This window comes from Paramisgurnus dabryanus, chromosome 17 (genome assembly GCF_030506205.2).
Source record: "Paramisgurnus dabryanus chromosome 17, PD_genome_1.1, whole genome shotgun sequence".
Classification (NCBI taxonomy): domain Eukaryota; kingdom Metazoa; phylum Chordata; class Actinopteri; order Cypriniformes; family Cobitidae; genus Paramisgurnus; species Paramisgurnus dabryanus.
This window is the reverse complement of record NC_133353.1, coordinates 8,594,809-8,622,087: the sequence shown is the minus strand read 5'-3', so window position 1 is coordinate 8,622,087 and position 27,279 is coordinate 8,594,809. Positions and strand designations below refer to the sequence as shown.

The window sequence follows — 27,279 nt, the reverse complement described above, 5'->3', positions numbered from 1 at the left end:
TGAAGGGCAATTAAACAGGTGAACAGATGATCTGACACAAAAACATATGGTAACAATTATGATAGCTATTTAAATTTTCTCAGGAAAAGTAAAAAAAATGCTTCACCTTTATATGTGTATTGAGTTAAATGCTGCCCAGACAGCTCAGCATCCATTCATTAGTGCACCATTATGTTTTTTTGTTTAAAGATGCTTTTTGTCTTTCTGAACAAACTCATGACCAATCTAGGTTTAGTTTTTTTTAAAGTCCCTAAAGACTTTTGTGCAGCTTGGCATTCTCCATATGCCTTTAAATGGCACATATTATACCCATTTTTACAAGATGTAATATAAGTCTCAGGTGTGCCCAGAATGTGTCTTTGAAATTTTAGTTCAAAACAGGTCATTTTAGGGCTGTCACGATTATGAAATTTGGCTGATGGCTAATTGTCTAATAAATTGTGACGATTAATTGCCTGTTTTAGGGTTATAATGTTTAATTCTCATAGATTTTTCAGTTTTCATTGTTTTGATTATTTAAATTAAATCTTTTGCAAGGTTATACAGGCACTGCAGCTCCCCCTTGTGTTTTTTATAGAGATATGCAATCATCGCGGTGATCTGAAATCATCGCGATGAGGTCAGACAATCGAAATGAGACGATTATTTAATCATTGTGACAGCCCTAGGTCATTTATTATAGCATGTCCAAAATTCCCAAATTTGGGTAGGAACAAAAAGCACTGTTTTCATGTGTGTACCTTTAAATGCAAATGAGCAACAGCCTCTCACTACCTTACCAACAGACAGTGAGCACTTTTGGCTAAAAATAAATCAGATTCCCATGAATACAGTGTCAGACAATAGTATGCTTAGTCACATTAGTGCTACAATGTGCAAAAAACACATTTAGAAAAAGTTTTGGGTAAAATTAACCAGTCAGTCAGGGGCCATGGGCGGGGCTTTGTTTGTGTGACATCACATTAACAAGTAATTTAAAACAGCATGTCTTATAAGACTGCTTTGGTTTAAAAAACAAGGAGAGGGTGGATTTTTTTCATTGTAGGGTGGTTGTGTTGCAAAAGTGGATTTTGCATAATAGGTGCCCTTTAAACATTGAATTACATATGAGGATGCATAGCAGCTCACTTGAGTTTTTTCTCAAACTCTCTGTCATATTCGCTGAACCAATTTAGCTCCTCAAAAGGAATCACTTCATGTTCCACATCTTAATGTATTCTTAATTGTTTTTTTAATAATCATTTTTCCTCTTTTATTGTTGCATTAGATGGATTCAGCGGGGCTGGTGTAACGTTTTCTGTCTTGTATGCAGGTTATCTGTGGAGAACAGAAATGGTGAGAAGATCCAGCTGACTGTGAGTAACATCAGCGCTGATGTTCTGGAGCTTCTGTTGGAGTTTGTCTACACCGGCTCGCTCATTATCGACTCGGCCAACGCCAAAACTCTGCTTGAGGCGGCAAACAAGTTTCAGTTCAGCACCTTCTGTAAAGTCTGTGTTTCGTTTCTTGGTAAGTTTCATAAAAATTGTGTTCCAGCTAAAAATAAACGTCTTGCTTTATGAGCTTAAGTTTAATGTTGTTGAGAATTTATTGTGTTATGTTGATGTGCGCAACTCAGTCTCTGCACCATGCAGATTATTTATGGATGCGAAGCTGCAAACAAGGATGTGTTCATAAATCATGACAGATTTCTGAATCAGAGGAAAATGTTGCTCATTACAGGCAGTGAAATGTGCCAGACTGTAATACTGTTGAATGTGATCGTCTGATGCATTCTGGATAAAAATGGGATTGGTGTGAAAATATTTGTGAGAAATATTTAAAGGTTGCATTTCGTCTTTTTTAATGATTTGTAGCATACCGTATAGAGGTTTTCTGTGGTATGCTGTGGTTTGGTATGGAGAAATTGCAGGGAATTTCACTGGTATTGGCATTGACTTGTTAAGTTTTGTTATTGTGACATTTCTGCTGTTGCTTTCAGCAATTTACTGAAACTTCAGGATGAACCGAGAGGAACATGTTCATTATTTATTCAGACCATATCTCACACTTTTTCGTAGATTCTGTTTCCCCTGTCAGAGCTGAAGTTATTTTGATTGACAGATTGCACACCGTGCGCGCGCACACACACACATACACATGCAGTTTGTACTAAAGTGAATCAGTAACATTGTTCATCGTTACATCACTACCAGGATCTTCTGAGTTTGGACATACAGGTACAGTTATTTCTAAAATCTTAATGCTTTAATTATATTTTAGACCAATGTTGCAATATGAGGCAAACACTGCTGAATTAATTCATATGAGTTTTAGCATCTGAATGCTGTGAGGTGCTTGCAGAACATTCAGTTCTTGATTACATCAAATATTGACTGAGTAAGGTCATGTCAAAGATTAAAATCAATGTGAAAAATCAATGTTTGAAATTAAACTTTGATGCTTCTAATCTCATATTTAGAGATATGAGACTTTAGGCTGGATTTCACAGAAAGGGTCACATTTATATACAAATAATGAGCTCAGATGCAAAGCCACTAAATGCCATCAAAAATGACATCGTGATATTGACCGAATGCGCTCGACATGTGTAACAGTATGTGTTTAACAAATACCTTCTCTTTAAATCTGTTTAATCCTCAAGCCATTCTTGGCAGTATCTGTTAAATGCCACAAGGATTTTTGCGAACAGTAGAAGAATTGAATGAACGATGGTGCACATACGTCACATTAAGTTTTTTCTACCCGGTTAAAGGAAAATAATAGTTATACATAATTATTCTGTCTACCATTGAAATCCTTTGGTGATTTTATGTTTATTTAACTCTTTCCCCGCCATTGATGAATTAACTCTTCAGTTAAGAGAAAACGCTTCCCTGCCAATGACGAGTTTGTCCGGCAATCCTTATTTCCGCTATCATCCACCAGGTGGAGGATCTGTTGTTTCATTTGATATATTGCATGTTTATATATTTAAAGAAGAACATTTTCTGGAAGGCATTAAACTTTTGTGAAAATCATAAAAAATGCTGCTGCTGGCTGGCAACTTTTGTTTTTTGCAAACTGAGTATTTCTTTGTCTAATGCACTTCCTCAGGGTTCGTACATGTAAATATTTCGGAAAGTTTTTTTTATGAACATGAAAGATTTATTTGGAACAATCTTGGTTTATTTCTTTTATGGGCAATTTCGGTGCAGGAAGTACAGTGGAAGTCCTTACATGGGCACTTTAATTGCACACACCAACCAAGAGCTGACACACGAAAAAAAAACGTCATCAAAGAAGTGTGCTGTTGTTTGTGAGGAAAATTTAAGCTTGTTCAGCTTTCCAAAGAACCCAGCCATATGGAAACAATGGATATAGTTTATTTATCAGGGGTAGATGCAGTGTTGTGCGTTTGTTTAACGCTGGATTTTGTTTAAATTTTACGGTCCCAACCAGGTCATGAGTCGTAAGTTGAGATGGTAAGTAAAACTGCATCAAATGTCTGGATTTATTTTGACAATCTGCGCTTATGTGCATATAATGTAAACGACACGAACATGTAGTGAATCATAAGTTATCCAGAGATAGTGGGATAATGTTTTTTCTCTGTTGTTTGCTCATAACTCACTCCACCCACGGTACGCCTCCAGGAACTCGCGTTTATTCGGAAAGAACGAATACAGCTAATCTGACTTATAAATCTGATAAAAATAAAGACTCTTTGAATATATGAAGTATGCAATACCACTTACTTGTGTTAGGTGCGCTTTAACTATGCAATACATTTATTTTGATTTTATTAGAATTACATTATTAATGCATTATTTAATAGGTTCATCAAAAGTACGTACTAGGCATAATAGTTTAATGATCTCTTTCAAATTGCTAATGATGAATTGACATAATATTTTCACTATAACTATAATGGCACAAAACTGAAATGAGTGCATATCAGATCTGGTGTTTTTATCACAGATATGAATAATGCACTTTTTAAGTTTGGTGTTGATAAGGTAGCTGCCAGAAATGTGAATAATACGTTTCTGAATCTAAAAGTCCACGTTGGCAGCTTTGACAGGTTTGTTTTTTCTTCTCTTCCCATCCACTCCTGGGATCCGGAGCTTATTAATCTATCAGCATCTAGACAGCTATGAAATGACAATCTCTCCAGCAGCATTTCACTGAACATCTCTGTCTATTTCAATATGCAGAAGTTCTTAATGAAAAACCGAAGTGTGGACGTCTCAAAGCTTCTTGTTAGCATGACCACCTCACATAAATGATATGACACTTGAATATAAATGAAAAATTGATGAAGTGATTTCTAAATATCAGACTCTGGACAGCTTTTATCATGACTAGATCTCTGGAAAAGACTTCAGTTCAATTCTGATACATGGAAATAGAAATGATTAGCAAAATATAACGTAAAGTGCTTTAACAATAATGCTACGTACACCCCAAACGTGAAGCATCATGGTCCTCACTCTGGATTACTCCCAGGTTTTAAATTCGTGTTGTGCAATTTTTTACCTTAAGTTTAATATTTCCAACTTGTGCAAAGTTGCATTTATTGCACTGCCCAATTCGTGTAATTCACATTGCCCTGTGTGAGTTTGTATCTATTCGTGTCTTTTTGTGTCTATTCGTGTCTTTGCGTCTTTTTTCGTCTATTCACGTCTTTGCGTGTCTATTCCTTTCTTTTTATGCCTATTAGTGTGTTTTCGTGTCTATGTGCGTTTTTTTGCGTCTATTCGGGTCAATTCGCGACAATTTGTGTCTATTTCCATCAATTTGCGTCAATTTGTGTTTATTCATGTCTTTTCGTGTCTTTTCGTGTCTATTCGTGTCTTTTCGTGTCTTCGAGTCATTTCGCATCTATTTGCGTGTATTCATGTCTATTCGCGTCTTTTCACATCTATTCGTGTCTTTTTGAGTCTTTTCTTGTCTTTGCGTGCCTATTCCTTTCTTTTCATGCCTATTCGTGTGTTTTCGTGTCTATTTGCGTTTTTTCGTGTCTATTCGCATCAATTCGCGTAAATTTGTGTCTATTTGCATCAATTCGTGTCTATTTGCATCAATTCGTGTCTATTTGTGTCTTTTCGTTTCTTCGCGTCTTTTCGCATATATTCACGTCTTTTCGCATCTATTCACGTCTTTTCGCATCTTTTCGCATCTATTCATGTCTATTCGCGTCTTTTCACATCTATTCATGTCTATTTTTGTCTTTTCTTGTCTTTGCGTGTCTATTCCTTTTCATGCCTATTCGTGTGTTTTCGTGTCTATTCGTGTCTATTTGTGTCTATTCGTGTCTATTCGTGTCTTCACATCTTTTCGCATCTATTCACGTCTTTTTGCATCTATTCACGTCTTGTCGCGTGTATTCATGTCTATTCGTGTCTATTTGTGTCTATTCGTGTCTATTCGTGTCTTCGCGTCTTTTCGCATCTATTCACGTCTTTTCGCATCTATTCACGTCTTTTCGCGTGTATTCATGTCTATTCGTGTCTATTTGTGTCTTTTCGTGTCTATTTGTGTGTCTTTTCGTGTCTATTTGTGTCTTTTCGCATCTATTCACGTCTTTTCACATCTATTCGCGTCTATTCATGTCTATGTGTGTATTTTCTTTTCTTTGCGTGTCTATTCCTTTCTTTTCATGCCTATTTGTGTGTTTTTGCGTATATTTGCGTTTTTTCGCATCTATTCGCATCAATTTGCGTCAATTTGTGTCTATTCGCATCAATTTGTGTCAATTAGTGTCTATTCGTGTCTATTCGTGTCTTTTCATGTCTTCGTGTCTTTTCGTGTCTTTTCTTGTCTATTGGTACCTGTTGTTGTCTATTTGTTTCTTTTCGTGTCTATTCGCGTCTTTTTGCGTCTATTCGCCTCAATTTGTGTCTTTTGCGTCAATTTGCGTCTATTCTATAATAATATGTCTGCCTCACTTTCAGCCACTTGGCTCCTCTTTGAAACGTAGCGCACACTTTCACAACCCAATAATGAAGTTTTTTTTATTTATTTAGAAATATGTTAAATTGCAATGGATTGCAGACACTGTTTATGTTGAATTTAGGTCAAAATGACTCAAGCGGCTGTTACAGGTCTGCAGGTTTTGTTGGGCCGGTTTTGTTGACCTTTAGTGTGGTAGAAAAGGTCTTTTGTCTGTCTTCAGTCCCTAGAGATTCTCCTGCTCTCTGTCCAATCGATGCATGCGCTTAGCTCTGTTTCCCGCTGGCTGTTTGAGATATTACACTGCTTTACCTCAGCAACACACTTGGATAAATTTAATCTTCCAAACACCTTCCCCAAGCCTCTTATTGTAATGCTGGTAGGGTTGCTTTCACAGCTCATGTGTGTGCGTTTGTGTATGTTTGTGTCTTGTAGAGAAACAGTTAACAGCCGGTAACTGTCTCGGGGTTCTGGCCATGGCGGAGGCGATGCAGTGCACAGAACTTCACAACATGGCAAAGGCGTTTGCCCTTCAGAACTTCCCTGAGGTGGCCGGTCAAGACGAGATCCTGAACATTTCCAAAGAAGATCTGGTTAGTTACATGTCCAATGACAGTCTGAACACTAAAGCTGAGGAGCTGGTCTACGAGACGGTCATTAAATGGATTAAAAAAGACCCCAGCGGCAGAGTACAGGTGAGAAACACTCATCAGTTGCTGTTTGTGATACAGTTTGTCTCCAGGTACTGAAAGAGTTAAATGAGCTGATTTAGGGGAGTTTTATGAAAGTTTTCACACACTGAGTTCCAACTATACAGAAAAAGTGAATTTCTGAACTGTTGAAATGTAAAGCAGGCTCCCTTTGCATCATCCAGAATGTTTTCTCACTTAAAAAAAAACAACTTTACATTTTTGTCTAGGTTTGCACAAATATCATAATCATCAAAATGTGCATATCGCAATGGTTTGTAATAACTGAAACATATATGCTGGTTATATTGGTTTCAGTTTCTAAATCTATTTGAATACACTAAAGGAATTTTACAAACTTCAACCATAATTGTATCACATAATGCATTATTTAGGAATGTAGCTTGATGTTAAAGCATTGCATTTGCAGCACAAAAGGTTGTGGGGTCAAACCTGAAAAAATATGAACCTCTTTGCATTGAAAGTCTGACTTTGGATAAAAGTGTTTGCCAAATGCATGAATGTAAATGTAGGAATATTTTTTCATGCATCACTTTTTCAGTGTGTCTGGATTTTTCTTAGTCATCCTGGGATGATTGACAGATTTTATCCTAGAAGATGTAAGTGTGTTACTGTAAAAAAAAGTTATTTAGCTTTCTGTTCAATCAGAAATACAAGATGAAGTCTCTATTCTCCTCGGTGAGACATTGTTTTTTGGAAACATCCTAAAAATGTTCTCATTCAATTTTTGTTTCCTTTGAGGTCTTCACATATCTGTGCCAGAATCCAGTAAAATATATGATGAGCATGCATGATGTTGTGAGAACATTCAGAGATGCTTTTGCTCAACATGTCATCATATATATTTGCAAAATCTGCTGAAAGCCACTTTAATAAGTGGAGAACAGAGTTGGCAAATGTCAGGTTCTTATAGTCTATCTCAGTTCTGGACATGGTAAACATGGTAAAGCATATAATTTATCACCTACTGTATAGGTCTTTGTGTGAAAGTAAATTTATCTGTATTAATAAATACAGGCCAAGATGTATTTGGTACTGAAGTTAATGTTTGGATCAGGAAATGGTGAACTGATTCAATTGATCATGATTTCAACTCAGTTCGTTGTAGATTTTAAATGATTCAATTTGATTTAGTATCAACCCATTTGATTCAGTAACTTAGAAAAGCGCAATAAGATGTGTAAATATTACGTAAGCACGGTGCCAAAGTGTACTTCTTAGGGTTTCTGAAGAGTCAGCAGTAGATGACAACATCATTTGCTAATACTGATTATTAGATTGCATTATTTATCTGATGCACGATTGAATTTAGTGACACCAAATCTAACCATAGATGAGCCTGCAGTCAGCAAACATCTGCCCGCTGAATATATTTGCCTTCATAAGTCTGCAAGGCAATTGAGTGTGCTGTCTGGAGTGCATGAAACATTACTATGAAACTAGATCAGATGGCATAGAAAGAAAGCAATAGAGATTGATGCAATGACCTTATGTACATTTGGCCTCAGATTGCCTCCATTGAGAAAGAACTGCAGAGGAAATCAATCTGAATTCAGGCAGAAATGAACTTCTGTACTCCACGTCGTTCCCTCGAGGTTTAGGCTATGAAATCACAAATCCAGCGTGGCACCGAAGCAGAACTCGCACTACTTTATTTACACTCTTTTTCGCTTTCTTTAGCTCAGACTGTCTCCGATTTTTCTGATTTCTCTGCTGTTTGACTGACCAGGATATAAACCAAACGTTGAAGCTTTGCGGCTTTTCTCGCGGTTCTCGTTTGGAGGGTCTAAAGTGTAATTGAGAGTCGTGCATAGGTTCTACGTCGTAGGCTGTGCGTAGTGCTACGTAGCCTGATGCGCACTTCAGCGAAAATTTAAGTGCAAGCGCTGTGATTGGTCCACTAGAACCCCACCCATCCCTTAACAAAATGCATTGCTTCATTTCTTCATACGCATTTCCGCTTGCAACGGTAAAAACAAACATGGGCCAAGTTGAGGATTGATTAAACTCAAACTTCAAAGTCGCAGTTTTTTAACCTTTATCTGGTGTTCTTAAATCATACACAAGCTGCTTTTATCTTCTTTGTTTGTGGGTTTACTCATAGATATGTATAATAAAAGCTAGATGTCTTACGGCGGAGTCTCTAACGTCAGCATCTGGTGGCCAGCTTAACTCAGAAAGCTCGCTCACTCGTAGCATTGTGTTTTAATGGTGCATGTACTTTTAAATGACCATAACTTGCTCAATTTTCTAACCATTTTCTTAACGTTATCAACGTTGCTATAATGCGGGATGCTTTAACATGTTTCATGAAAATTAGGTACATATGTACATCTCTGACGAACCAAACCGTTTGAAAATCGGCAGAAAGTTGAGCAAGTTATGATCATTTAAAAGTACATGCACCATGCTACGAGTGAGCGAGCTGTCTGTGGTAAGATGGCCGCCAGGTGCGGATGTCGACCTCCATTGGCCAGGAGCGCGGGCGATACATCTAGCCTTTATTATACATATCTATGGGTTTACTGGCCAAGCTGCTTCTTTGGGTCTTGCATGTGTCATTGCACAACGACGCAGAAGTATATATGAAAACCGATTCGTAACCTACACCATCAAGTCTACGCCGTAGGACCTACGCAAAACTATAATGAGCTCTTAATGTGGAAATTTGGATGCGTTTGGACTATTATAATGTAAGTGGATTGGAACTGAAGAGAGTTTTATCTTGATTATTTGAAAATGGCCTCCGGGTGTTTAAGAAGATACAGTATCTGAAACAGTTGTGTATTGTGAGGCTTTTGCAGTCTGTTTCTCACAACTAATTGCTTTTATGAATCTTTTTGTTCGCATAATTCAGCATTACTATACACACTGTTATTAAATCAATCTGTTGACCTCATGAATATCCATGCAACTGAATGTGTAATATTTTCCTGCTAAGGGTTTTTGCCTGGCAGTCCAGTTAAGTCCAGTTTAACCTCTTTTAAATGTGAAATGAAGGATGAACCAGAATATTATTGAGACTGTGGTGGTTTTTCTGTGTCCAAAGTAATAAATCACCCAGAACACCACAACAATGTTTGTTGTGAAGGAAAACACTGTTTTTGCCAAATTAACATTTTTATACTTAAACTTAACAAATGAAGTTGTTAACTTGCTTTATACGTTATTTCAACTTATCACAGGTCAAAACTAATATTGTAGGTTGTATTAAATTGCAAAATCAAGTTGTTATAACTTGATGCAGCATTTTTTTTTAAGTTTTGAAATGAATGTATAAAAGTCTGGTTTAAGAGTTTAGTGTTTATAAAAGTGGTTGTTGTTGTTCATGTTTTGATGTTAGCTGGTTTGCTTTTGGCCTCAGGTGGTCTGTATTAATGTCTCTGTAAATTGTCTCACGGCAGGTGTCTGTCTCATACCGAGCGTTTCGAGTTTTACTGAACTTGGCTTCCTACTGTTGACTGTTAATTTGTATTGTCAGGTTTGCTGGAGTTAAATGAACAGCTAGTGATGTCTTATGATTGACAGCTCGGTCTTCATTCAAACATTTCACAACAGATGGTGTTTGGTTGCTCAAATGTAAATCTATACTATCTATGTCTTTATGTTTATGTTCTGCAGAAGCTAACAGTATTTTTGGATTCATGGTTTTAATGACAAATGTTCATTGCGATTAACTAAAGAGTTCATCCAGATTTGGTTTGGATTGTGTTTTGCATCAATAATATTTCTATAGGAACGCATCTGATTGGTTTCTAATGACCCTAAATCAGTTTATTATACAGGACATCCATAAGAGCAACTTTTAAACCTGATTCAGTTTTGTTTAAAATCTCCTGTACCACTTCGTAAAAACCATCAAACCATACCAGCATAACAAGCTTGACATGACAGGAACCACACTTCCCCCCTTATACTGGATACAAGTTTTCTGCAGTATTTTTAGTTTTATAAATATGTTATTTTGCAAACCCTAATTAGACTGATCTGAAATCTGATTTATTATAATACTTTACACTTTGTAATAGTTTGTGTTTTTCATTTCAGCTTAGTTTTCTGGTCTATGCTCTGTGATCTCATTATACAGTTCTTCATGAGCAGACAACTTCTTAAGAAAAGATTTAGGTTATGAAATAAAGAAATACTTGTGTTTTTATTGAATTAAGTTTCTTTGTCCAGCAAATGTGTTGTGGAAGCTCACCAGACAGATTATAGCAAAAACCAATTCAGGGTACTTTTGCTGAAGAAATCCTGAAGAAAGCGCTGTCTGCCACATTTAAATGACAAAAAATAAATGATCGTTATTCAGACGTTGAAACGTCTTCCTTTAGACAGACACAAACTGAGCTGTTTTGATTCAGATGACTCTTTTGGAATGGATTTTTATTCGTATGTATAATCTGGCAATATTGCAAACAAGAATCTGTTCATGTGTGGCTTAATGTTGGTGCTTTGTGGAAACCCAAATTTTTAGTTTACAGGGTCATTCCCCTTTTTTTATTACAGACATGTGTTTGATATGAAATTATGCTTGTGTTGTATTTTTAAAAAAGTGTTTGCAGACTTTAAAACTTAGATGACTATTTTTTTTTTTTGATTAATCGACTAATCGGATAAAACCCTAAATATTTACTCAATTATAATCTTTATTAAAACTAAATAAGGCACTAAATTAGGGTATTCATGTGTAGAAGTGTTCTTTTAAAAATGCAAAAGCCACACACTACTACAGAGTTTTACTAATATAATATTTTTGATTTTGATATTTTAAACCTTCAATAAAAACTTTGTGCAGCTTTTAAATAGTACAACATCTTTATGTCAAAATATTAATAAAAAAAAACATATTGGGATGGTTTCCCTGACAGGGATTAGCTTAACCCAGGACTAGGCCTTAGTTTAATAAGGAAATATAACTAGTTTTAACAAATATGCATAACTAAAAACATTACTTGTGTACATTTTAAAGCAAAACAAAGGACACTGATGTATTTTAAGTTTGTGTTTTCAGTTTGTACAGCTTTTACATTTATTTTAGCCGAGGACTAGTCTAATCCCAGTCCAGAAAACCGGCCAATTGAGTCTACAGGGATGTCCTGTTGAATAAACTTAGCCACAGAGTAATTAACTCATTTAAATCTTCAACTTTAGACCTTGATTAGTATTAACATTATTCATTATTAACAAAATAAATCATCCATATGATATGAAAGTGATATAGCCTACATTGTTGCGTTGTTACATAAGAAAAACCTGGATTTTCCCCTTACTTTAAAACAGATGCTTAATTTCTGTTTTTTTTTTATGAAAACCCAACAACATTAAAACAAATATACAAACTCACTCATATTAAAGGACGAAATGAAACTTTTATTAACCAGCATTCTATTTTGCTTTTGCTACCCCCATTGTCCTTCAGGGTTGCCAGATCCGCCTAACCAATCCACCCCAAAGGCAATTTAAAAATGTTTGACTTATTATTGATTAGTTGTTGCAGCCTTACACTTATTATTAATTATTAACTTTATTATTCACACCATAATTAACATAATAAGTCGTTAACTGAAATAATGTCATATCAGCACTGAAAACATACATGAGCTGTTATCTTGAAAAGTTTTTTTTTATATTTAACAAATTAATAATTATAATTAACTGAATGCATGATTGAGCCAAACCAATTAATACCACAAAACATCTTGAAATTCATTAGATTTGTTGTTATATCATAGATCTGTTGAATGCTGTATTCTGATTGGTTGAGAAATGTTCAGTGGGTATGCATTATTTTTTGATAACCGCACACCTAACTTGTCAAATATCTTAAAAATAAGCACCAGAGCAATGTTTGTGGTAACTGTGGTATAAGAGGAATAATTGACTCCGGTCCTTTCCGCTTCACGTCGTGCGGCATTGCACCTTGGGTGTGCATTATTTTCTTATAAATCAATGGCCCGTCGTCAATTATTCCTTACTTAATGCGTAGTGACTTGTGTCTTAATTGACGTGTTAACTTTGTAGCTTTGTTAAGCCCTCATCTCATGTCATTGCCTCCCTAAGATGAATTGCTTTATGTTTTCCTCACTGCTGTAAATCGCGTTGAATTAAAGAATCTGTTAAATGACTGAATGTAAATGTAATCTCTGAACAAAACTGTGAGTTACATTTGAAAATGTGCTGAGTAGCAATAATGGGTCGTACTTCATCACCTTTCTTGACTGTAGTCTGCAGTCTCTCTCTCTCTCTCTCTCTCTCTCTCTCTCTCTCTCTCTCTCTCTCTATAGACCCTTTTACTGTTTGTACACAATGATGACGTGGCAGCGTATGCGCGCGCATTTAGGCAACGGAAGTATCGTAAGAATCAACAGTGAAGCAACACAAACAGTAAGTTATTTTAAAAAAATTGACTTTATGAACATTTTCAACACAGCTACCAGATCCGTGTACTATAGTGGAGTGGATAAAAGACGTTAGCAGATGGCCAAAAATAAAGTTGCCAGATACATATATACGTATATTAGTATATTATATTAGTGCAACCAAACGCAACAACGGGACATTTTGATGTTGAGAAACCGTTTTAATAAACTTTCTGAGTTGCTACCACGTTAGAATCAATGGGGAATAACACCACTTCTGTTGCCCAAATGCGCGCGCAGGCTATTTGATCACGTGAGCTGTAAAAGGGTCTATTTCTCACTCTATTTCTCTCGTCTTTGCTGAACTCTGTGCTGACTCTGGTTTACTGTGAAACTCAATTGCTGAGTATTGCGATGGAGGTTTTTCACAGGTCATTTTTCAAAGTGAGTCTGCTTTATCTCGGCACACAGGCATCATTACAGACGTGACGCTGTCTGACTCTACTGCTGCTGTGCATCTCTCCATACACTCCATAGAGAAGAAAGTGTTTCTGGACATGTTTAATCTGTCTTCTTTTCAGTCCTGTACTGCTCCCCATCCATCAAAGCGCGCTCGCAGCGGCCGCGCGTCAGACCGCTGTCCCGTCGCAAGAATAAACCCTCTGTGTGCACCTCCTTATCTAATGTATTTTTAATGCATGCTTGACTTTGTGCGGATCTGTGTGTGTGTGTTTATGTGTGAGTTTGTTGATGTGTATATGTACTCTCTCTCTCTCTCCTGCGCGCCCTCAAGCACAGAAACGCACATACCAGGAAAGTTTCCCGAATATCACAATCTATTAGCATCTGTTTCCTGATTCGCTCTGAGAGCAGCTCGACTTTTTGATTTATGGCTCTGATAGACAAATTTTATATTTACAAGCAGCAGAATAAACATTGCAAATTTGATTCTGGCATGTAGCATCTTGCCTTGGGGACTGTTGTTTATTATATGACTTGATAATGTGGAGGACGCGGCGAGCTTGTCTGGCCATGAAATGAAATATTACAGAGATTACTGGGATGTAAGGAAAGCATTTCTGTTTGTTTCTGCTCTTTCTGATAAGATTTCATAATTAGTCTTCTCCTGATTCAGTCTTGCACAGCCAGACATTTGACCATCTGTATATCAAGTCTGGTCTATTATGCAGCTTATTCTGGGAAGCAGTTGTAGAGTCAGAATTAGCGGAGGTTGCGTGTCGACCTTTTGTGTGTTTTTGGAGACACAGAGATTCAAAGCACAATGAGAGATTCAGTTTGTGGATAATATCTAGACTGTGTTCAAAATATGTAGTGCCTTGACTGCACATCTAACAAAACACACACACACATGGTGCTTTAATCAGAGGGCAGTGTACCTGGTTACCATGACAACACTTTGGACGTACTGATGCTCTGTGTTTTACATTCAGTCTAAGTGGAGAAATTGACAGATAAATTTGGGATTATGAAGTATTAAACTGTTGCAGTAATATTCATTCCTCCTTGACCAAGCTGAAAAAAATGGGATTTATTATGAGATATAACAAAGACACACTGAAGACTTTACATAGTACTGTCATTTAATTTGTAGTGTTGTGCGCATGCTAAAATGTTTGAAATCTATAAGAAGTCATTTTTAGGGCTGCAAAACGATTAATCGCAACTATTTGTTGAAGTTTTTGTTTACATCATAAATATGTGTATAATAATTATGTAAAAAAAAAAAGTATACTTTTAAGAATTGTTAATATTTGTATATATTTTGTAAGTATTCATATTTATATATAATATAAATTTGATATATATATAAGCATAAAAATGTATATAATTAAACATGTACATATTTCTTAAACATACATGCATGTGTGTGTATTTAAAAATACATAATTATTATGCACAGTACACAAAAACGTTTATTTTGCAAATAAATAAATAGATTAATCGTTATGCATCCCTAGTCATTTTATACATTCAACTGTAAATGTTCCTGTAACTCAGGTGGTGTTGCATGGTGTTAGCAGTGCAAAGCTTGGGTTTAAATCCCAGAAACACATATGTAAATGGATACCTTAAATGCATTGTAAATTAGCTTTGGATAAAAGCATCCACCACATGTGTAAGTGTATCTTTACTGTCTAATGCTGGATTCACACCAAACACGGTACACTCTTAGAATGAATGTGTTAAAAACAACACATTAGTGTTGATTCTGGGACAGTACACTTAATGCATTGTCCCAGAATCAACTCATGTCTGTGTTATTATTGAAACAACACATTTTGTGTTACTTTTAACACAACTTGTGTTTTATTTTAACAGAAAATCAACAAAAAATGAATCATAATGTGTTAAAATTACACATAATGGGCCTCATGTATAAAACTGTGCGTAGGATCCTTACTAAAAGTCTACGTACGCACAAAAGCCAAAAATGGCATTCACCAAAAATTATGAAAACTTCTAAAATAAAGCAATGTTCCCATTATAAATCACAGATCACCTGCAAGTGTGCGTACATGAATCATCCTAATATTCCACCCTGCAAGCCCATTCTCCCATCAAGTTTGTTTTTTTATAAATCACAACCTTTGCGTGGGAACTGGCGTACGCACATTTCCAGCCCTATTTTGTGTGACCGCACGCTTTATACATAAGGCCCAATGTGTTAAAATCTTAACGCACAAAGTTGTGTAAAAAATTAACACATCCTTTCTAAGAGTGTAGAGGTGGCAAAACGCGGTATTTGCACGTAGTTGGATGCCTGAACTTGAGTTTACTCGCTTTATTTTCGTGAGAAATTCTAGTAATTCAAGACAATCACGCAGAAATCCGCGTCATGGGAGGGGCTTCTGCTACTCCGCTCGCTTCATGTAATCACTTCACTACTAGAATAAGCTTCTGATTTTCCGCCAATGTTCAGATTTTTCAACTCGCGCGTTTTCCGCAGCAATGCTCAATTGGCGTCATGAGGTGGATTTGCATCTACTGCGCCACGCCAAATGCCTCATTCGCGCTGCGAGACTTTTAGACATGCATAACATGTCTTTACATTAACTTAACATTGAAATCACTCGCGCTTCACACTTCTACCGTGGCTGGTGTGAACGCCGCAAAAGAAATGTGCACCGTTTTGAGACATAAAAAATCAGGTCACCTATTATAGGCGTAACAGTCACTGACAGATATTTTTATATTGTACACGTATTATCCCAGCAAGCAAAAGCTGTCATTTCACCATCTGATACCTGATATAGTTTGGCCATGGGTAACCCACTTAAAAATTTTGTCTTTTTAGCACAAATAAGTGAAGATATTCCATCATGTAAGCAAACAGTAAATACAAGGTGTTTGGTTTCATTTATTCATTTCATATACTGTATTTTTGGCCTGTGGTTAGATGTCTTCAATTTTCACTGACAGCCCAAATTTAGCCTTGTTTTATCCTAGACGTCTGGGCTGTGTTTGGCTATTAGAGGTATCAAAATTGCTTACTGGGATATTGTTCAATTTTTTAAAAAGTAGTCACTTCAGAGAGAGCGTGAAATTGGCAAATGTCTTTCTCCTTAATAGGAGTATCCATCAAAGATACTGAGTAAAGAAACATGCGGGTGACAATCTGAGATCCTCAGATCAGTGTTTTGGTATATTTAGCGATTTTATTTAAAGCATAAGTACCAGTGGCGAGGCTACATAAGAGCCAGGGTGGCACAGGCCCAAGTTGACAGCTGGCCTGCCCAGTCAGAAGAGGCACAACATATTTTTTCTGGGAAAGCAGAAAAAAATCACACATAAATGATATAATCTCTTTGATGATAATCGCTTAAATACACATCATTTAGAAAAAAAATAACTATTTATATAGAATGTTTATCATTGGCATGTGTTGCAGATGTTAACATTCAAGCCATTTTAAAAGATTTGAGCGCAAGAAGACGTTAAAGTGAGCTGTTTTCGGTGCACACAGAAGCACACACACACTGAAATGGACACACACTTAAGCCCACGCATGGAGACAAAGAATCTCTCAGCGTTTGATAGGATAAACAAAATAATTCCACAGTCTTGGCAAGTATTTTCATAAAAACAGTAAGTTATGTCTTAAAGTGCAGGCAAATTATTAGTATTCTGCAGTTAGCCAACTCAAAAAAAAGACTGGAGTCTCAAAATAGATTCATCTAGCTGATAATTCCCTATCCCAAAAGATTTACCACAATCTTTTAATTAGAAGGAAAGTCATTGCACTCCCGATTTGACCCTGCCGGTTCTGCCTGAAAACCCTGACACCCTGTTTAGCCGTGCAACAGCTCTCAAACAGTGAGTTTGATAAATCACAAATAAATCTTTTGACACAGAGTAAAGCTTCAGTTGTATCCTAATCTGGTATTCATCACACCGTAGTCCAGTTCCCTCATGGCTTGACATTATTGTAGATATGCTCAGTCGAGTCGTGAGCAGGGATGCATTTGGATTCCTAGATCATTCAGTTGATAGATTTTGATTGCCTCGGCAGAGAAGGAAAGCGTGTAATCCAGAGGGATTTCTCCGGCAGTCTGGACCGTGTGAGATTGCTAGCAGCACCTTTTTCACCATTTTTCATTTATTTGATCCGTTCTCATACAATGAGCCATCTAGAGCTCCAACCTGAAATGCCAGATTGATAAACTGTCTGAATGGACGGTGGACATTTTTCAAGTTGGTGTCTCACTAGAGACTCAAGTAAAATGTCACCAGTAAGTCTTTCTGGTGGGTTTTTGATTTCTAGACCAATCAAATCCCACCAGAAATATTGTGCAAATGTCTTTTGTATTAAATAAATTGTCCTCATGTGAATATATATGTCTCGTCTAAACCAACCATGTTCTCACATGACAGCTAGACTGGAGACCTGAAATGCCAGATGTTAATTTATCTATGTGTTTCAGTCTTTGTTAACTTTTGCTTCTAGACCAATCAGAGTCTGCCAAAATGGTGTATATTTGCATGCAGATGTGTTTTGTTAATAGTAAATTGAGGTGCGCCAGATGTTGTCCATGTGTGCACAGTCCTTATGATGTGGACAAAGGTCTCACTTGGGGATACAGCGGTACGAGGAGCGTTTCCTATTGGGATTGATCACCATGACAACCTCTCGCTGTTGACCGATTAGGAAAAAGGAAATTTGGAACGGATCACCTGTATGTCAAGCTGTTCATGCGCTCTGTTATCAAACAACTGCAGCCATAAACCTCTGTTGAGCTCTGATAGCACTTTTATGAGTATGTTATGTATTGTGTGGGATTAATAGCTTGGACCACATGGACATTAAGGTATTGTCAAATACAAGATCAAAGTAAAAAAGCACAAATGGTACCTTGAGTGTAAATAAAAGCTGAGAGACTCAATATTCAGATTTTACATACAGTATATACCCAGATCCAACTCTGCCCACTTTACATACGTTGCTCCGTCAGATGAACCAGCAAATTTGCATTGTTTCAGCGTGCACTTTGTTGCAACCCATGGCCGCCAACGTTTGCTTTTATAAGTCTATGTTTGATTAATAATGTAGTCGAGAAAGACTTTAAGTTAAAAAAAAATGCTCTTCACATACCTATAGGTGACTTCACGGACACCACATCCATGTTTTTACAGTTTATGTTAGGTCCTGAAAATAGGATGATTTTTCTTTTCATTTCGAGGTGAAATATATGGGCTATTATTTTTAACAGCTTCACAAATGGTCGATTTTCTCTTTTGTAACAATCTTCTTTACAGCTTGCATTCCTCTTTCTTACTTTATCGTTAATTCACCTTTAAATGACTATTGTGATGATGTATTATATGGGTTGTTGAAAGATGTTATGTTTCCTCTAAAGTTTCTTTCTTGGTTTCTCTGTCCTTTATCCAGCATTTGTCTGAGCTGTTGGCTGTGGTTCGTCTTCCTTTCATTCACCCCAGTTACCTGCTGAATGTGGTGGACAATGAGGAGCTGATCAAATCTTCAGAGGCCTGCAGAGATCTGGTCAATGAAGCCAAACGTTATCACATGCTGCCTCACGCCCGTCAGGAGATGCAGACGCCCAGATCTCGCCCTCGACTCTCCGCAGGTACCACCATCTCTCTGAGATAAACTCCTTACATCTGATCAAGTTGCGTGAACATCCCTGTCACCAGATCTCCTACACTAAACTCATGACAACAATCCACATTTTCATCTATTTGATTCATATTTTGTGTCTAGTTATAAACCTATGCTGAGTTGTTTCATCCCAAAGTTGGGTCAGATATTTTCTGGGTTTTATTTAGATTTTGAAACAAATTTGCCCTTTGTTGATGTGCTTTATGGTGATTTTACTTTAGTAAAGGTGTAAGGTAAACCTTACATTTGGATTTTGTGCGTATTGTAAAAATTAAACTCAGTGAATGATTTTGTTGATCAATCTTTGTGAAGTTCATGTTTGAGAACCGTACTGACCAATCAGCATCCAGATCCCCAGCTATCCATGTCTGTTTAAGATGCAGTGCATCAGTATTGTGAATAGAAATGGCCCTGATCTCATACAATGTCTCCTCCGAGCCGCTCTTGAGCCGCAGATCTGAATTAAAGCCACAGCGTGTCAGGTAGACCAGCGGCTCTTTATTACTGAGCTGTAGCCGGTGGGTCAATTTCACCTGTGTGTATTCAAGACATCAAGATTATCATACCAGACAACCCAGTTCACCACTGACCACAGGGCTTTTAATACTCTCTTCATGTGTTATACTCCTGTTTAACAGATACATGATGAGACTCTGTTTATGAGCTTTTTTGTTGATGTATTTAAGTGGGTGCATGTCATTGCACCGTTTAGCTCTGAAGTTTTGACATATTTTGACAAAAGGTTAGAAAGACAGACCAGCTTTTGGTTTGCAATCAAATGCAACAAAGAATAATTGACTTATTTTCATTTTAGGGTTAGTTATGCCTGACTTTGCATAAAAAATGACAAATTCACAAACAAAACCATTTTTGCATATATAACAGGACAAGGTTGGCAATCCAAAGCTTGGACATTAGAGATTAAGTTTTGACTTTTTGGTGCTGTAGTTTGTCAACTTTATCTTCTTTTATAAGAAGTCCACCACTGTTTTTGGTCATGCCAGCTTTTTTGTAGCATTGGGGAACATTAAAATCCAGAAGGCACCATGAATTCTTTTGATGTCATAATTCGTGGCTGTGATGTGCAGTGGTGTGGAGGTGAAGCGGGTGAGGATCGACCTCCTGCTGCTTTTCTCTAATGTCACAGTCAGTAGGAAAAAGCTGAAGACAGCGGGAGTCTCATATGAGCTCAGGAGACCGAATAACACAAACCCTGAGCTATGATCCTCAGGTGCAGGTAATGTGTCCATGTATGCAGTGTAAGATCAGAGAAGCATATTTCTATTGTTGTGTTTCCTAAATAGCCACCAGCAGAAGTCCAGCCAGCGTTACCTGTTGACATGTGTCTGAATGTTAAGTTTGTGCTGTGCAGGTGAGAGTTGTTTTAGTTTGTGTCTTTTATGTATTTTTCAGTCTTTATGGCACTGGTATAGTGATGAGTGAAGCTTTACTCTTCTTTTAGTCTGAATAAAGTCTAATATGCACAAGCTAATATACAATAACATCAGTGTCCTCGGTTCATTCTTGCTAACTTGGAGTCTTTCTTCAGTGTATTAGATCATTATATTGAAAAGGATTTTTGCCGTACAATAAATGCTCTCAGAGGTAATTCATTCCTGCATTTTCATTGGCCTTTGAAGGCTTCGGGCGAGAGTCTCGTATTTTTATCTTTTTTCAAGAGGTGAACGTTGACATTTAATTTTCTGCCTTTGCAAAGGCACGACCCTTCCTGCCCCAAGTCAGTGTTTTTTTTAAGGACGATGTATGGCATGAATTTTAATCTGAATGATAAGATCATGTACAAAATATCTGAGCTTAATGCCTGCACACGAAAATCTGTACTTTCTTATTCTCTAAATAGAAATTCACATTATTAGATTTTTGTAGGCAGACCTTCGTAATAATGTTGGGGATCTTTTCTGGCACATGCTGCTATTTTCTGAATGTCAGACTATGTGTGTTTGAGCCTCATTTGTTATCTCTCCAAAATTGTCTTTTTAGCCTCTTGTTATATCCCGTTTTCATAAAAAAAAATTTTCTTCTACTGATATATTTCTTCCCTCCACATTATTATGGTTTTTACTGCATGTAAATGTGTTTCTATCACTGAATAAAACTAATTACAGGCACATGAATTTGTGACATGTGCAGTCAGCATAGAAGAAAACGTATTCATATTTCATATATTCATATTTAATTGGAAAACACCTTCTGTTCATCTGTCATTTGTCCCTGACAAAAGCTACTCTGCTTGAAATGGGGAGAATATCTGTAATGCGTTCTTAATATCTACAACATGAAGCTTTAATTCCTTAAATTGTACGGGTAAGATACTATAGTACAGTATATATAAGATATAATATACACTGCATTCAGAAAGTATTCAGACACCCTTCACTTTTTTTCAATTTTGATATGATACTACAATCATTTAAAGGGCACCACATAACCCCCCTACAATGAAAAAATCCACCTTTTTAACTCTTTCCCCGCCAGTGTTTTTTTTTTTTAAAGGTTGCTACTAGCCAGTGGCAGTTTTTTATGATCTTCACAAAAGTTTAATGACTTCAGAAAATCTGAAATAAATACATAAACATACAATATATTATATATATACAATTGTATCTTTATTTGTTTTCTGTGTATCACCGCAAAAAGCTGAGATTATTGCATTTTTGTAAAGGAATTTTGTTAGAGATCAGATTCAGAGCGATGATCAAAACATTCACTGAGTTTTTACTGTTTTTGGATCAGTGGAGGTTTAAGTGTTTTATAAGTTGTGTAAGAGCGCCAACTAGTGGAGATAGCAGAAATATGGATTGCTGTAAAAACTCGTCAATGGCGGGGAAAGAGTTAATCACCGTTAAACCAAAGCAGTCTTACTAAGCATGCTGTTTTGACTATCTTGTTAATGTGATGTCACACTAATAAAGCCCTGCCCACAACCACTGACTGACAGTCCAACATTAGCATAGTTTCTGCCCTTAGTGAGTTGTATGCTGCACGCCATATCTCAATAGTGAGATATTATTGTTCAGACTATTCACAGGAATCTGATCTATTTTAACTAAACGTGCTCATTGTCTCTTTTGGTAAGGGAAAAAATAGCTTTTTTTAGCTCAAGGCATATAGCAGATGCTTTTATCCAAGGCGACTTACAAAACTTATATTACATCTTGTTAAAATGGGCATAATAGGTTTTCTTTAAATTCATTTTTAGCATTGACACGGCTTTCTTACGTTATATTTTTGTCTTGTTTTCAGTGCAAAAATCTAATTTTTTTTAAATCAAAATTCATTTTTTTTGATGAGCTTATGACCTTAATAAATATTTTTAGACAAAAAATATCTATATAATATATTATTTGTGCCCAAAACAAATTTGCCAATGGGGTAAGGAAAGATTTTTTTTTATTAAACGTTAATTATTTCAAGGTTTCTTACCCCATTGTTTTAAGCACAAATTCACTTTTTTAGGTCATTTTGTTCGTCAAGAAAATGGATCTTGATTTAAGAATTTTTAGATATTTTTATTGAAAACAAAAAAATAATAATACATATTTTCTTAAGTATTTAGAAACTTTGCCTATCTTGAAATTTGGTTCAGGTTCCTGCATTTCTAAGAAAAGTGGCACTATAAATGTAATTTACCTATGTGTAGATTTATTACCATAAGTATATTCTTAGAAAGTAATTAAAAGTATTTAGAAAGCCTGTACACTTTCTCATTAACTTCTTTGATGCTTTTCACAGATTAGCCCTGCTGTTCAGTTGAATAATTTATCACAGCTGTCTTTTGTGGCATAAACATTTTATTTTGAGAAGCAAAACTATACAGACTTCATTGCAAGAGTTAAAAGTATGACTATGTGAGACTGGTCTATACTGGTCTTGAGCTGTTTGTCTCCATCAGCTTCTTCATGTAAATGCCACCGTGTTTGTTTCTCTCTCCGTCCCTTCAGGTGTAGCAGAGGTGATCGTGCTGGTGGGAGGCCGGCAGGTCATCGGCATGAACCAACGCTCGCTGACAGCCGTCACTTGCTTTAACCCTCAGAACAACAAGTGGTACCCCCTGGCCAGCCTGCCTTTCTACAACCGCGAGTTCTTCTCCGTCATTTCGGCGGGGGATAATATCTACCTGTCGGGTAATCAAAGCGACAGCCTGTCACTTGCAGTTATGCGACCTCCCGCAGGTCCACGCTTTTATATTTAGCACGTCGCGCTCTTAGAGATGTTACGAAGGCAGATGGCATCTCTTCTGTCTGCTTGTGTGCTTTTTATGATGTTACGAGATACACCTGCAAAGCTATTATGATAAAATCAATATAGAGGTCAATAAATGCTTCACGATTTTGAAGATGTAACAGCAATTTGTTAACTCCTGGATGAACATTATATGTGCAGCATAATGAGTGCTGCAGGGATGACATATTTTTGATCAGTTTGATTAATTTAAGCATTGTATGTAAAGCTGTACGCTGTATGTTGTGATAAATACTGAATTTATACATATTTTACGAATCGGCTAATTCGAATGTATTCGTACAAAGTTAAGCTTACAAATGCATACGATTATTATAAGAACAAAAATGAATCCCCACCTCTAACCAAATCGTACAAAAAATTTCAAATTCGGTCATACAGATTTATAAAAGTAAGCCACCTCGTATAATTCGTACGAATTGTCGAAATTGTGATGAATGAATAAGTTGTGCTGCATTCGTGTATGTTTAAGTCTTTAAAATATATATTTTTTAACCATGGATTTGGCAGGCAGTTTTTCCCAAAGCCTCTTATAGTGTTATATATTCAAGGTAAATGTAGTTAGCATGCCTCCAGGTTTTTGATTTAAGGGGATTTTATATACAAAATAACAAAAACAAAGTATAAATTTACAGAAACAACCATGAAACCAAAACAATCTTTTTGTTGTACATTTCTAAATGTGAGACTGTGTTGTATGGGTGCTTCAGAGCTCGATTAATGATGGTGTGATGGGTGTTGGTTCGAGGGTGCAAATTGAGACGTCAGCACTCATTTGTGTTTGGGTTTTGTACCCTCCCTAGGTGGCACAGAATCAGGAGTTACATTAGCAGATGTGTGGTGCTACATGTCCCTGCTGGATAATTGGAATCTGGTCTCTCGGATGACGGTCCCGCGGTGCAGACACAACAGCGTGGTGTACGATGGCAAACTTTACACCATCGGAGGCCTCGGAGTGGCCGGAAACCTGGATAATGTGGAAAGGTACCATCCAGCTATCTGGTTTAAATTAAATATTTTATTAGAATTCATTGGACAAACCTGTGGTCAGCTCTTTCTGTGCTACAGTACTGGCCAATCTGATAATTGGATCTCTGTTGAAGTATGGAGAGAGTATTTTGCTGTCAGGTGAATGTGGCTCAGATGAATTGGGTAGATTGGATAAGGTTTCCAACTTTTACCCCGATGTTTACCTTTTATATATTTTTTACTTAAATATATAAGGGATGCAACGATAAATGCTGATATACACAAATAATACGTGGCCGATAACTATTCTGAATCGCAAAGCCGATATTATGCATAGCTATTTCTACAACTTTTAATCAGTAAGTCCTTATCGATCTGAAATCACTGTAAGTTTGAGTCGTTTAAAAAACATGCAATTTAATTCAGACAAAGATGACCGGCAGGTCGGAGACAGATGATTTAATGGGCTGCATTTGACTGGCCAGTTGACTAGTCCCCATGCAAACCTATGCTAGCTATTGTTTTTGACAGACATTCCCAGCAAGAAATTGGCATCATTTCACATCTAGGTCAGTGGTTCCCAAACTTTTTTCTTTGGGGCCCATCCCTAGTACATATACAACAGTACATCTATCTTTCTGTTTGATTTTGCTATTACACGAAATATTAAGAGAATATTTGACTGCCTCATCTTAGAATTGTCAGCATATGTTTAAATATTTTTTTCTCAAATTGTTAGTGGAACATTTAATGCATCTTTATGTGTGCTCAATGCAAATCGGATCCTGCGCCTATCCCCCACACCATCCCCTCCTGTGAACACTGGCGCCCCCCGTGAGGGAAGCCCAGACCCCAGAGCAATGTTAATTATAAATCTGTTATAATTCTCCCATTTACTTCATCTTTTAGTAAATCTGCATGCTATTTTGCCAGCTGAAGAATTGAATAGGAATTTAAGGTTCAATACTCTGTAGCACAATAGGTGAAACATTGTGTTAGCAGTGCAAACGTTTTGGGATCGAATCCCAGGAAACTCACATAGTGATACATGCATACCTTAAATGCACAGTGAGTCCTGAAAATGTATTTTAATAGGCAAGTACATTTTCATTTTTAGAGCATTTTACACAATCACATCATTGCTACTTCAGTAATACACAAGCTCATCAAATGTCAAATTTGTGATGTTGTGGCAACCTCTCACTGGGCGACTCTTAACCTTTCACCATCTTGAAATACCACAACCCTCGAGTCCAGGCCTCTCCGATGAAAGCAAGACCGAATGGATTATTATGAGGATGTGCTTTTTTGAAGTGTAACTCTTTAATTGCCCTTGGATGATGATTTGCGGTCATAAAGTCACAGTCTTACACGTTTTGTCTCTTTAACTCTGAAAATAGTGCAGGCGAGAGACAAAGTGAGGAGAAAGTGATGAATAGAGAGAGCAGTTTAGTTTTTCAACCTGTCACCGAGTCACAGAGCTCGATGTCACTCGCTAAAGCTCTCCGGCACAAAGCAGGACATCTGTGATCTGTGGTTGTAATGAAGATTCATTCATTGAAAGGGACATGTGGATTACATCTATTAAACCAGGTAACCAAAAACGATTACCAAGTTTCTGTCTTCAAGCCAACGTAAGGGCAAAGTTGTCCAGGATTTATATGCAAGTTTTTTCTCAAAAATACATACAAAAAAGTCAGATAGCTTATGAACAGCATGATGACTGTAATATTTGCCACACATGTAAACTCAACACACTACAGTAGTGAAGATCTCATAACTCTCCAGTAGTCCACACAGTGGATTTAATCTAGAAAACGCTGATGGCTAAATGATAAGACGGAGCTCAAATGACAGTTTTTGAAATTGAAACTATTGTTGCCTAATAAAGCTCATCATACAGTAGTCTTGTCTGATCTCTCTGATGTCTGCGGTGCGTTTGGCGAGCGCTTAAGGGCGTCTCTCACTGTCTTTTGATCTGTATGTCGCTCGCTTTCCCTTACTGTAAGTCAGCCAAACATGATAAAACCAGTCATCTGTTTTTGAATCATTGTATTTATTTATTTGAATGAATGATGTTTGTCTGCTCAGGACAGTGTCTGTAGTGTCTCCTGTGTGTTCCAGCTCGGCAGTGGAGGATTTGTTGTTTTGGCACATGAGGGCTTTTTGTGAACGCTTAATGGAAATGACTTGTTTCTGGATAATTGAAAAATGCATCCCTGATGTGGTAGTTGAGTACCATCTGTTTTTATCTGGATGGGATTGCATATTGCGTAATTAACCAGAGCAGATGAAAAAGCATACGGTAATGTGTTTAAGGTATGACCTGCATTACGGTCACAGAGAAACACACTAGCTATGTTTACATGCACAAAATTTTGTCAATCCGACTGAGTTTAATTCCATTGCAGGGTTACGACAGTACAGTTTACATGCACCTTAAAATGTTCGTTTACATGTACATTCTAATCCGGACCAAACGTCTGCGCAAGCAAACAGCCAGGGTTGCCAAAACCCTTCATATGAAAACCAGCCTAATGGACATTCAAAACTAATCCAAAATCAGTCAAATTACTATTCACAGCCCAAATACCAATCTTTTACCCACAGAGAAAAATAAACTTGTGGAAACAGTTTAAAAATAGCCCAAATCTATACTCTGCCAAAAAGCAGAGGACTTGGCAACGCAGCACACAGCATCTCTCGTCGAGTTGATGCTTAATCTCTGAATAAATGTACAAAGTCATATTTGAGATGGAGAAAGTTGTTCTTAAGAAAGGCAAACTTTTTTTAAAAGGCACAACACTATTTTATTTTTTTATGTAATGTCATGAAAGTACAGACGATATACAGCGCGTGACCCAATTATCTTAATAATGCATTGCCTTGCTATTGTATTTTTTTG

At 36.9% G+C, this 27,279-nt stretch overlaps 1 protein-coding gene across 1 annotated transcript in view; it reads left to right on the top strand.

Annotated features, from left to right (window-relative positions):
• The window catches only part of LOC135736436 (kelch-like protein 29), a 99,532-nt gene that overhangs the window by 55,256 nt on the left and 16,997 nt on the right, over positions 1–27,279 (top strand). The window contains exons 6-10 of the mRNA XM_065255086.1: positions 1,313–1,509; positions 6,370–6,629; positions 18,912–19,110; positions 23,105–23,287; positions 24,209–24,389. Of these exons, the coding sequence (XP_065111158.1) occupies positions 1,313–1,509; positions 6,370–6,629; positions 18,912–19,110; positions 23,105–23,287; positions 24,209–24,389 (1,020 nt within the window). The remainder of the gene's footprint in view (positions 1–1,312; positions 1,510–6,369; positions 6,630–18,911; positions 19,111–23,104; positions 23,288–24,208; positions 24,390–27,279) is intronic.